The 13,199-nt window shown below is 45.2% G+C and overlaps 2 protein-coding genes and 1 pseudogene across 2 annotated transcripts; all 3 read right to left on the bottom strand.

Moving 5' to 3' along the window:
* Positions 1-833: 833 nt before the first annotated feature.
* LOC117865052 (14 kDa proline-rich protein DC2.15) lies at positions 834-1,595 on the bottom strand. The gene has a single exon (XM_034749129.2). The coding sequence runs from the start codon at positions 1,499-1,501 to the stop codon at positions 1,112-1,114; it is 390 nt and encodes a 129-aa protein (XP_034605020.1). The 5' UTR covers positions 1,502-1,595; the 3' UTR covers positions 834-1,111.
* Positions 1,596-9,329: 7,734 nt separating this feature from the next.
* On the bottom strand, positions 9,330-9,888 carry LOC117862930 (14 kDa proline-rich protein DC2.15). The gene has a single exon (XM_034746480.2). It carries the CDS (start codon positions 9,886-9,888, stop codon positions 9,523-9,525), a length of 366 nt encoding a protein of 121 aa, XP_034602371.1. The 3' UTR covers positions 9,330-9,522.
* Positions 9,889-11,291: 1,403 nt separating this feature from the next.
* Positions 11,292-12,100, bottom strand: LOC117862927 (14 kDa proline-rich protein DC2.15-like; annotated as a pseudogene).
* Between the last annotated feature and the right edge of the window lie 1,099 nt (positions 12,101-13,199).

Raw genomic sequence — 13,199 nt, 5'->3', positions numbered from 1 at the left:
CAAAACGATCGATTCAGACAGTTGATCGGCGGATCTAACTCGAACATGCCACCACATTACAGTATCTGTTAACGTGAATGAAACTAATAGCAAGGCAATCGAAGCTTGAGCCTGACTGATGTCATGGATGGGCGCAGCAACCTGGGAGTGATCCTTGGCCGCAAAGTGAATTTTCCACACCAACGAGAGAGGCGATTATCATGAGGCTGTATGGAAGAGCTGGGACGAAGCGAAACTGCATGCCTGATGGCAGTTGCCTCTGCAATCTCTGGTTCAGTGATCCTAGCGACCCCTCGCCTGCATGTAGCTAGGAAATTAACGCTGTGGTCTCTGTCAGTGATCACCAAACCAATACCCATGCGATTTGATTCTGCAGAAATGGCTGCATTAACATTCACCTATAAGGCTATAATCCATTCATCTAGAGTTGGAGCCCCATATTTTAGGCTTTGAAGGGTGATCACACCAATTGGATGGAGTCGTCAGTCTTTGGGTGCATACAAATGCAGCCTGCCAATTCAATTACAAGAGCAGCACCGCGCGCGGCGCCACAAAGTCACGAAGACCATCTCCACAATCCAACACAGGCCTCAACCCAACTCCGATACCACAGGCCCATCGTTCGTACCACGCGCGTTCGCCCATGTGCTCTCTGTAGGCCGCAGGCCCAGAAAAATAGAGAACCGCGTGCTACCGGCAAAAAGGTCAGGCCGCCAAGGACCTTGCTCGGATCAGTGTCACGTTCAGTTAGGCCTTTTCAGACTTCAGAATGCAGTTCAGAGAGTACAGGTCTTTTGTACTCCGTCAATAGAACGGTACAATCAGGAAAATAGTGAAGCACTGAACAGACAAACTTTATTCATGCGTTCTGAATACAAAACCAATAAATCCAGACCCAGGCATGTACTGGTGCAGGAAAAGAAATAAGCAACAAATTAAAGCAAAGGTGATCAAACGAGGCGTACGCATTTGCCACTGCATGCATGGAAGCACGTCCAGTCAGTCATGCATGCAGACCAGCTAGCTCGTACTCAAACCAAATAAACCTGAATTCAAACGTCAAGACATCCGATCCGCATACATCGCGATTCTCGAGCACGCGGTAGAATGCTTAGAGGCACTTGAACCCGGTGGGCACGGTCTTGCCGCAGTGGTTGAGGATGAGGCTGACGTCGATTGGCAGGTTGAGGTTGATGCCGAGGATGTTGCCCTTGATGGCGGTGCAGAGGCACACGGCGGCCTGGAGGTCGACGAGACCTTCCAGCAGCGGGCAGCAGGGCTCGGTGGGCGGCACGCCGATCTTGGCCTTGATGAGGCCCAGCACGTTGGCGCACACGCCAAGCTTCAGCGCGTCGCGGGGGCACTTGCCGAACGAGGCCGGCGTTGGGGTAGGCGTCGACGGGGTCGACGGCGTTGGGCAGCTGCCACCGCAGGCGCTGGCCATGGCGAACACGGCCAGGTTGACGGCGAGGAACAGTGCGATCGAGGCCTTGCCTGCCATTTTTGCTACACGGAAAGTAATTACTGGAACACAGGCGCACAAAGCAGAAACAAAATTAACTTGATCGCTAAGTGCCTGTGATGGTTTATGGTGTCCCCCGCTCGCTGCATTTATAGGAGGAAGAGTGGTGCAATGCTGATTAGTTGGTGGTTTGCTAACGGTTCCCGTGACCATGAATGCATGTGACTGTGATGAGATGGGTGATCTGGATTTGTTTCAGATATAATGCCGGACAGTACTAGCGATCAACATTGCTGCATTGGTTGATGCCTGTTGACGTTTGTTCTCGCTCCATGGTGGATCATAGTTTAGTTTAGTAACTTGGCATATGGGCTGGCTGTTTTGTACCTTGTAACATGCGCAAATGCCAAGGAAATGGTTTTAAGAATGTTGTGTTGATCAGCAGTGGCGGACCTAGCATTAGAATATAGGGGGTTTCTTCTTCCTTCACTTTCTTCTCCCTTCTTTCTCCTTTGGGAGAGGTAGGGGGGCTTGAGCCCCCTTGCACCACCCGGATCCACCCTTGTTGATCACGGAGGACAATAGAGGTATGAGACGAAAGACACCCGAACTATATTGCTCGATACTTATTAAAGAAAATCATGCATGACTTTTCTGTTTAATATATTTGGTCATGTAAGTTCAGAGCTCCTCGAGCTTAGCGGTTCATTCTGGGTAACAAAGCTAAGTTTTGCAAGGTAGGTGTCCTTAAGTTTTGCACTAAAAGGAACATGACACCTATCTTTTGAGTTGGTTTTGTGAAATGATCATGTAGGCTTGATGCTGGAACAACATTGTATGTTGTTAAGTTGTTGCCTTGCCAATTACGCTTAGCTAAGTTATTTTTTTCGTCAACGCCCCCTCCCCCCTCATAAATACTACAAAAAATTAACCTTTCGGGTATCCATAAATATTTGTTTGGACATGCACATGCATCATGGCTAGAGAACTGTCCAGTAGGCTGTAAGGTTTAGAACATTGTATTAGCAACACGTGGACATAGATTGTTTCGTACTGCTAATTTATTGCCTAAGAGATCTCTATGCCACGAAAATATTGGTGGGTTACGAGCACTATATCAGCAATACGTGGTCTATGCCACCAAATATTGGTGGGTTACGAGCTTAAACTTCTGCTATAGTACGTTGTTTGTGTCAAGCTATGTTATATAGATAAGGATAGTACTGATCCAGAGTTACATTATCCAGCTGTCGACCATACATCTATGAGCCTACCGGGAAGCTTGGATAGTCCTACAATACCGGACTGTACACGAAGACGTATCAGACACAAAGACTAGGTGCAGGACGTCGTAGTCTACGTGGCGGATAAGAACTAGTCAAGGATTAGGAAACTACTCGTAGCAATTTAGAGTAGGACTCGCTAGTCAAAACCAACTAGTACTCTTGTACAGCAACCAACCTGTAACCCTGCCCCCGCCAATGGGCAATATAAGGCGAGGCAAGGCCCCTCTCCAAACATCTGATCAATCAATATAATCCAACCAACACACAGGACGTAGGGTATTACGCAGCATAAGCAGCCCGAACTTGTCTAAATCGTGTGTTCGAGTTCACTTTCAAGTTCCTGGTCTTCGACAAGCCCCACCACAAAACACTACCTCGGGTACCCCCTCGGTAGATTGCTGGGTCTAAGCACCAACAGTTGACGCGTCAGGTAGAGGTGATCGTCGAGATCATTAACCGAGCTTTGAAGGACCTCATCATCAAGATCAATCTACTCAACAAGAAGCAAGTCACCGAGTTGGAGTTCCGAGCAGACAAATCTACGTCGAGACAGAATTGACGCGCTCCGTGTTCCAATCGAAGACTGAGTCGGTTTCCACCGCAGGCTGCTGCATACGGCTCGTCGATCAAGTCACACGAAGATTGAGGCAAATAATCAAGTCGCCGACGACTACTTCGACTACTCATCTCAACTAGAAAAGTAGTTGAGGATGGTCTACTTCAACTACTCGTCTCGACTAGAAAACTAGTCGAGGGCGGGTTCCATACAATCAATAACTAGTCGGAATCGACTCCGACTAGTCGGCTTCATCAACAATCGACAACCTGGACATCAGTAATCACGCTCTCTTTTTGTCACAATGCCGACTACTTATTTTAAATGTCTTCTCTTAGTGGTTGCCGATATCCTTAAATAGAACACGCCTTAATCCGTGATAGCTTTGAATCTTCTGTCATGCCTAAACGGTAGGGCACGAGACAAAGATCTCCGTAGCAGCAGCGCCAATACGCGTACAAGAGACAAAGATCTCACACACGTAATGGCAATGGCTAAACAGGGACTGAGAGCCTAAACGTAATAGGCTAACTACTCGGGAGAAATATGGCCGAAATAAGAGTATCACACACAACATCTACATTATATTCATTACTGAATAAATTTCAGTAGTTCCAAATTCTACAAATATGCTACATAATGTATGCATGTCTTTTTTCAGGTCAAGTTGCGGTGACGACTCTCCAGGACGCTTAGTGTATCTATAATGGCTCCGCTAGCTCCCAGGCTCGGAGGTTAAGCGCCAATTACTACTCGAAATATCTCCAGTAGCTCAGCTAGCTTCCAAGCTTAGGGGCTAAAGCGCCAATTACTACTTGGTATACCTCCAGTAGCTCCGCTAGCTCTCAAACTCGGGGGCTAAGCGCCAATAACTACTCGACGTGGCTCCTATGGCTCACCTGGCGTATAAGCTCGGGGGCTGGATGCGGCAAAATTACTCGGATGATGACTTGTATGAAGACTAAAGACCCTCGGATTGATTAATTAATCATTCCAAGGCTCGGGGGCTGATAAGCTACACCCAACAAGCTGATTTTTTTCAAGATGAAAGAAGAAGATTTAAGATTTTATTGACCCTCAGCCTGATTCTTCGATTCAATCTAAGGCTCAGGGGCTACTCCATATAGAGTGCGACTTCCGCCACCCTCCATATCACATTCCAAAGATAAAGATTACAAAATCAAGACAATAAAGAGCTTGAGCACACCATAGCCTCATGGCAGCTTTGAGGAACTTTGAAGATTCAGCTAGACAAAGTACTCGAAGAGCATCTGAAAAGTACTCAAGGCTGCTGCATTTGACTATGAAGCGCTCGGGGGCATGTCAGGATAGATCCCCAGTAACCGCAAGGAAGGAAGAAGACGGAATCCTACTAGGACTTATACCATGTAATTCTACTAAGGCTCCTCCTTGTAACTGATTAGTAATCCTGCCCCCAGAGTATATAAAGGAGGGCAGGGGTACCTAGATCGACAGCTCAAAACCATCATCAATAGCCAACAATCAGGCTACACAACACTCAAGCACACGGTGCAATATACAACAACCTAAACATGACGTAGGGTATTACGCTAATCTGGCAGCTCGAACATGTATAAATCCGTGTCTTGTGTCCTCGATTTTACCTTCGAGTTCCAGGTTCGATGATTTCCCACCAACCAATCTACTACCTTAGGATACCCTTCGATAATTTGCCAGGTATAAAACACTGACACCAGCTACTTTTGTCTTTCCAAAATCTGATTTGTGTCCCATTTTAAGTGTGAAGGTTCCAAAACAAAGGAACTCTTTTTTTACCTTCATCAGACTAGCCCAAAAATGAGAATCCCCATTTCTCCACTGGACCTGTGATAGAAGTTTTGAATTGAGATACTTATTGTGCAAAATCTGTTGCCAACCTTCATCAGTTGTGAGCAGCCTAAAGAGTCACTTGCTAAGCAACGCAGTGTTCGTGATATCTAAATCATGAATTCCTAGCCCCCCTTGAGTTTTTGGTTGACACAAAATACTCATTAGGCGAGATAGTATTTTCTTTTTTGATCATCTATTTGCCAAAAAAAAATGTAGACTAAAAATAGTCCAATTTATTTAGAGGTTTTGCCAAATGGGCTGTTACTTTGCTGAATTCACATCTACCGAAGTTCCTTTGGAATGAGAGTGAGGGTAACCATAAATATCATTTGGTTAACTGGAAAACTGTCAGCATGTGCAAGGAGTATGTAGGAGTCCACAGTCCAAACAGAACTGGAATGACAATGTTACCTTGTCCCTGTTTCTCTGCCGCGAGGTACCTGAATGTTCTAGCTAGTTCAAACAACTAAATCGCAGTCCAGACTCCAGAGTAACCTTTACAAGAATTTTATGTTTCCACATAAATTTGTATGGGAACTCACATTCTGTTGCTTCAGAGCTTTATAAAATGATGAATCCATGGTAGCGATCACACTTTCTGAGCAACTAAATCAACTAATCATCAAATTACCAGCGTGGGACAAGCTTCCAAATCCTGCAGATTCTCACCTGAATATTGGAATTAGTGCTATACCAAGCATCACTTTGTGCATATGTCCAGTAAGCACCGATTGAAGGGGGTCAGGAGCTAGAAACTGAGAACCAGTTGCTGTAATTGTAGCTTGATATATATGTCGACAACTGAATTTGATTCCTGATGTATTTTCGCCACAACAGAAGAAGCTTGCAATCTGCAAGCAGGGTTTCATTTACTGAATTCCTAGTGTGGTTAGTATTCAAGCACACGAATCCATCAGCTGCAGAAGCACATAAATCAGCCCTGTATTTCATGGTGAACAAAATCGGTGGTGTGTGTGTGTGTCTATATATATATATATATGAAATCCAAAGGGTGTGACCCCGGTGATGGTGGTCAAGGTTTGGTTGATTTACGTTATCATCTGGAGCAGTCTTAATGAATTTGGCAGGCTACCAAACAAGCAGACAATAGAGAGAGCCATGAAGCTAGCCAAAGCCCATTGATACAGTTGATGTTTACTGTTTATCACAAACTAACTGGTATTCTTCCTAGGTGAGCTACCAGTGTGTGTTAGTATAGAGCCATAAAAATTCATTGTAAGGTGCATAATTATATTTTCTCTAGATTACTTAGGCCTTGTTTAGTTGCCAAAGTTTGGAGGTGCCAAATTACTGTTACAGCATTGTAGCACACTGTAGCGTTTCGTTTGTATTTGTGAATTATTGTCCAAACATTGACTAATTAGGCTCAAAAGATTCGTCTCGCAAAGTACAACAAAACTGTGCAATTAGTTTTTAATTTTGTCTACATTTAGTACTCCATGCATGTACCGCAAGTTTGATGTGATGGAGAATCTTCTTTTTGCATAGTGCCAAAGTTGGGAGTTTGGGGTGAACTAAACAAGGGCTTAACATCGCAACCTTCATTGGAGATTCTCTATGGTCACAGTTGGATCAGGAATCATGCCATGCAGTTTTGCCAGAATGACTCCTGTCAAGTTGCAAAATGAAAAGTCTAGGACAATTAGCTTCCTGAGCAAGATTGCTTAAAGCAGCAGGGATTGGGCCAAAGAAGATAATCCCTACCCAAGGAAAGGAAATAAAGCTTACTCAGCTTGCCTCTTATAAATTGTTTTGGACATGCCAATAACTTAATTCGAGGTCATGTTGAAGAGGGATGCAGGTACTAGGCTAAACAAGAAGATTGACTTCAAGGTTCAGAAATCAAGCACTGGCAACGAGCCAATGCGATCTGGTATAGGGCCTGATTGATAGTCTATACTGTTGCCAATGTTTAATTTGGAGGAGTAAAAAAACTCGTGTCATTTTGAGCCGCTAACCTGAGACTTACATAGAGTAGGCTGTGCAGATTTTGTAGTTCTAGTATGATGGTGGACCAGAAAGATTGTTAAACTAAGCAGTAGTGTTCGTTTGTTTGAGGCCTCGTGAGGCAGGGATGCTACCAGACACTCCTTCGCCGTTACATCAAGGAATTTGATTACGGACCCATCTTCATATGTCATGAGGAATTGAACCCGCGAGGTTGGTCTTGGCGAGCACTGAGGTGAAACAGAGGCTGCTAAGCCTGCTATACCGAGATGCGGAGCAAGCAATCCATGGAGGTGAAGGTGAACACCTGCCAGCTCTGTGTCAGGCTGTCAGATCCATGCCACCATGTCTTCGCAGTGATGAATTAGCAATAACAGGGAACTAATTACTTTCCGGGAATGACATGAGGCCCTTGAAAGCCAGCAGGGAAGTGAGACACTCGATGCTCCTTGCGGGCAAAGCGTCGAGCACCATGAGCGCCGCTTGGTGCCGGCACGAGCCAGCTCACATACAAACCGGCGAGAGGCACTCATGGGTAAAGTTAGCGGAGGGACGGGTACCTGTAATGCGCGAACCTAGCAGGGAGGCGGCAGTGGCCGGCCGGAGCCGAGCGAGCAGAGTACTCTGCCACTCTGGCGAGGATGCGGTAGAAGGCTAGAAGCTGCCTAGACGTCGCGCGCAGCCACCGAGCGGCGGCGCGAGAGGGAATCCGGCGGCGAAGGCTAGGCGCGTGGATTCTACGGAGGGCGAGCGCAGCAAGCATGGCAAGCGGGGCTAGCGGACGTCGGCAGTGGCCTCGCCGCGGTTGTCTTTGTCGCCGGCGGGGAATATTTACGTGTGGCCCCAAATTTTTATAAATACCCCCCTGGATTGGATCGCAATTAATAATCGCGATCCAAATTATTTACAGATGCACTCCTGGTTTCGGCCGGGCCCTGCTCTCGCCGCCCCGCCCGTCCGCCGTCGGCCGCGGCCGCCACCATTCCGGTGGGAATCACGAAGACCAATCCTAGATCTTTCTCCTGCAGCACTCAGGCGAGCGGTCCGAGCAGCCGCAGCAAGCATGGAGGCTCGATGTTGTTGTTCCCTGATGACCGGCGGGGCGGCGGCTGATTTGCCGAAACAGCCATGAGAAGGTGCGAGAGATGAGTCAGAGAGGCCGCGCGTAACCGCGATTTCTTCCGTGAAGATGCGAAATCGATGCTGCACCTGTTTCTTTTCTTGCTTTGACAGCCATTGCCGCATAGTGTGCGTAGTGCAGACTAAAAGATGCAGAGATAACTGACGTTTTACTACGCTATAATCCAGCTACTAATTCAGATGATGTATGATTTTGTTTGATTTCACCACAGCATCAGCACCATGTTGATGTCAACCTGACTAATTGCACAGAGCAGAGCAACACCTGATAAGGTTCCAAAATACACCCTCAGATTACTCTTACTGAAGGTGAGATGATATAACGTACAATAATATTGGTCAGCTTGCCTCAAATACACCTTCAGATTACTCTTACTGGAAATGTACATCAATAATAAAACTGAGTACGTAATAACAGTAGACATGATGAGTGTGTATGCAGGCGACATGCCACCATGTCTTTGCACTGATGATGTACGAGCAGTGAACCTGCTACTGGCACTTGAAAGCCAGTAATTCTTTCAAATCACCAGTTATGTAATATTGTTTGCGCATGAATTTTTTATGGCATTCAAACCCCCATAACCTCACCCTTTGCATGAAGGCCTCCTTATAACCTCACTATCACCTATTGCTAATGATAATGTATATATTTTTACCTTTGATCCTTTTTATTGAAGAATAAACAATATTTTGAGCATCTAAATGACTTAAAAAAAGTTATCAACTATAAACTGTAATTTCGTTGAGAGCTGAACAATCAGATAAATTTTCTCTCCATTTGTAAATTTGTTTGAAATTATAAGAATTATCAAATACAAATTGTACAATCAATACTTGCTATCATTGTCGGAAATTTTCAGTTGATCTATTATTATCATTCGTGTTAAAATCTAACAATGATGTGTTATCACAGTTGGTTTTAAATGAATCGACGGTGATAATATGCAGGTGTTTGGTGTTTCTGTAGTATTTCTCAGTATGCTCACTCCGTACACGCTCTATAACACAAATGAGAAATATCTATAGCTCGAAAGCAGCACAGGAAAAATAGCAAAGAAAATTTATTCATACAAGCGAATTGCCAGACAATACAAATGAATAATCCAAGGAATTCAGGGACACGTCCACGCAGGGACTTGGCACATCAGGAAAAACGGAAAAGCGAAAGCTGATCAAACCGGCATGCACGCGAATAATAAGCAAAAGAATGTTGGCATATGCATATGCTCGGCTCATGCCAGACACATTGCAAATGCTTAGAGGCACTTGAATCCGGTGGGCACGGTCTTGCCGCAGTGGTTGAGGATGAGGCTGACGTCAATTGGCAGGTTGAGGTTGATGCCGAGGATGTTGCCCTTGATGGCGGTGCAGAGGCACACGGCGGCCTCGAGGTCGACGAGACCTTCCAGCAGCGGGCAGCAGGGCTCGGTGGGTGGCACACCGACCTTGGCCTTGATGAGGCCCAGCACGTTGGCGCACACACCCAGCTTCAGCGCGTCGCGGGGGCACTTGCCGAACGACGCCGGCGTCGAAGTGGGGCAGTGGCCGCCGCAGGCGCTGGCCATGGCGAACACGACCATGTTGACGGCGAGGAACAGCGCGATCGAGGCCTTGCCTGCCATTGCTACGCAGTAGCAGCTGCTTGGCCACAAGCACGAAGCAGAGTGATTAAGCTGGTGTGGCTTAATGACTCGAATGCTAAGCGCCTGTGATGGTCTAGGATGTTGCTTGAGCGTTATTGGAGCGTTATACACTAAATTATTGGAGCAGTGGTGATGTATATCATGCGAGGTTGGACGTCGATGTCCAAGCTGCTTGAAGTTCTAACAGTGCAAAACGAAGGTATCAAAGTTTTTTTACTACAAAATATGTGATATTTCCCAACAGCCTTTTTGAGTGGCCAACAGTTTGTGCTTTTTATAGTTTTTTTCTCAAGCGGTCAACAAATTTTCTATTAAAAATGTTCTGTGTATAGAATGAAAATGTTAATTTGAACCCAAATAAATAGAGAATTTGAGGTGGTCACATGATAACATCAATGTACAGAAAGAAGATGACCACCTCAAGCAGTCAAGCCGCTGGATGATGCAAAGACCTTTAATTTCGTCTATTGGACATTGTCTGTGTTGGAAACAGTAATGGCTCAATGTAGTGTATTGATCTCCATGTCTTGAGGGGTTACATATGTAGCCAACCATGGCTAATGAGAATACATAAATGATGAATGAAATAGTCACTAGGAGACCGAAGTGATATAATTTAACACCCAACCTTGTTATCTATTTAATGTTTTCCACACGGTTAAGAGTGTCTACTTTTTACGTTCAGACTGGATCGAAACTTACTGAAAACAGATGTAAGCAGTTCGGTGAAGATCTCGGTGTACTGCGACATGGTACAGCGATGTGAAGGACATGAAGATCACCGTGGCTACATGTGCATGCTCTGGAACAAAGTGAAGATCGATTTCGATACGCTTAATGCGATAATGCAGCATATAAGATTACTTGAGAGATAAACAATAATTATGTGGTAAACGAGTTTCGTCACGATTGAGGAGGGTGTGGAACTCCTGAATAAGATGTCATCGCAACCAAGAAGCCTCTGCCACACATTAGCAATATCTTTGTACTCGTCATAAGCACTTAGGATAATACTCGGAGGATTTATTTGTGCCGGCTCCAATGAACCGGCACACATAAAGCAATAGGGATGTGATTTTTTTATTTCACTAAATAGCAGTATACATGTAGTCAATACTTCAAAGGGCAGACCTGGCATAGTGGTAGAGACTCTCCCGTTTTGGGCTGTGGTCTTGGTTTTGGATCAGCCTTTTGTAGAATTTTAAAGGAATTTTGCAAGGATAAGATTGTATATAGGATTCCCTTCCCTAGATCCCATGTTGTGTTTGAGGTTTCAACATTGGGTACGCCCGTTTTTTTCATGTAGTCATTTAACTTTTCTCCCATGCATGATAATCCTATTTTATTTGTGCGATGGCGGTTACAAACAATATATATAGAAGTAAATACAAAAGCTAGATCTTCAACGTACTACACATATAACACAAAATAATTCGGAAAATAAATTTTATTCATACAGACCGTTTGCAGATGTAAATAAATAATCCAAATACTTCAGAGGGACATGCCAGAATAAAACAAATGCAAATACGTGCTGTCGTGCTTTGTCTCTCCACAATGCATGCAAGCTTTCGAAAGCTATAGTAAACCAAACATCGAACGGGATTACGGGATAAAAAAGGAATGATCTTCTGGCGGGCTGCCACACACACGATTCACGATGGATGCATCTGCATCTTCTAGCTTAGAGGCACTTGAAGCCGGTGGGCACGGTCTTGCCGCAGTGGTTGAGAATGAGGCTGAGGTCGACGGGCAGGTTGAGGTTGATGCCGAGGATGTTGCCCTTGATGGCGGTGCAGAGGCACACGGCGGCCTCGAGGTCGACGAGCCCCTCCAGCAGCGGGCAGCAGGGCTCCGCGGGCGGCACACCCACCTTGGCCTTGATGAGGCCGAGCACGTTGGCGCACACGCCCAGCTTCAGCGCGTCGCGGGGGCACTTGCCGAACGAGGCCGGCGTCGGGGTAGGCGTCGACGGGGTCGACGGCGTGGGGCAGTTGCCACCGCAGGCGCTGGCCGCTGGCCATGGCGAACACGACCAGGTTGACGGCGAGGAACAGAGCGATCGAGGCCTTTCCTGCCATTTTGCTAAGGCCAGAAATTACTGGAGCACACGAACAAAGCAGAAACAACTCGGTTAATTATTGCTAAGTGCCTGTGTGATGGTTTGTGGCCTCGCCCTGGTGTGACTTTATAGGAGGAAGGCAGGAGGGTGCAATGCTTACTAGTTGTTGGTGTGTTATAACGTTCCCGTGAGCACGTATGCATGTGCAGGTGATTAGATGGGTGATCTGGATTTGATTCACAATATTTGGGTGGTAGCCCGGATGTTGTCGAACAGTACTGCAAGTGCCAGGAATTTCCAAGATTGCTACATTGATTGATGCATGTTGACGTTTGTTCTCGCTTGACGATCATACTATCATAGTATACTTTAGCAACTTGGCATACAGGAATATTCAAGAACTTGGCATATTGGTTGGTTGCTCTGAACCTTGTAACTTGCGCAAATGTCAAGGAATGGGTTTACAACTACTGTACTGAATTATTGATCAAAAAAATTAGATCCAACCTAGGAGGAACTAGGCAGTTTTTCATTAAGAAGGAGACTCGAATGTGGGTGGTTAGGATGCACGATCATACCTCCCACCCTAACTAGGCTCACTTCCTACTAAATTATTAATCACGAAGGACGCTCAATTACTTGTTGTGCTTAATGGATGAAACCATAGTTTTTAATCTGTATTCCACTTATGTGAAGGGGTTTCGCTCCAATGCCACAATTTTTGAATCTCATCAGAATCTCCAAGGTTGTAATGTCAAGATAGAACTACCTCAACGTGTTGTCAAAGTTGATTTAAGCGAATTGCTCATTTAATTGGGTGTTCGGCCGCCCATTTACTTCAATATTGCTCTCATACACTGTCTAAGTTGATGAGATAAGTGTTCCATGGGTATTATGCCCATTTGATTCAATTGCTAGGAGTTATGTGTTTATTAATATTACATTGGAAAATAAGAGTAAATAAACCAATTGTGAATCATTTGTGCACTTTGTTATGATGGAAAAGATGAGTGCAACACACGCCCTCGAACGAAAAGAGGAATTCACTTATATTTGCAAATAAATGTTAATTATTTCATTAAAAATTGGTTGGATATTGCAGCAAGTTTTTTCAACAAAACTGAAAGTGTTAAACACTTTCCTAAGTAGCGAACTTCAGGCGATAGAGTTTCCCATAACAAAGGTGTGCAAAGGAGATTGCTGCAGCTGCAATGCAGCCAGATAAAAA

Source organism: Setaria viridis, chromosome 7 (assembly GCF_005286985.2).
Source record: "Setaria viridis chromosome 7, Setaria_viridis_v4.0, whole genome shotgun sequence".
NCBI classification, from domain to species: Eukaryota; Viridiplantae; Streptophyta; class Magnoliopsida; order Poales; family Poaceae; genus Setaria; species Setaria viridis.
The sequence above is the reverse complement of the archived record's forward strand: the minus strand, read 5'-3'. Positions and strand labels throughout refer to the sequence as shown.

Bases quoted from the DNA above. Each gene is read 5' to 3' on its own strand.
- LOC117865052 (XM_034749129.2), bottom strand. From the start codon at position 1,501: ATGGCAGGCAAGGCCTCGATCGCACTGTTCCTCGCCGTCAACCTGGCC.
- LOC117862930 (XM_034746480.2), bottom strand. From the start codon at position 9,888: ATGGCAGGCAAGGCCTCGATCGCGCTGTTCCTCGCCGTCAACATGGTC.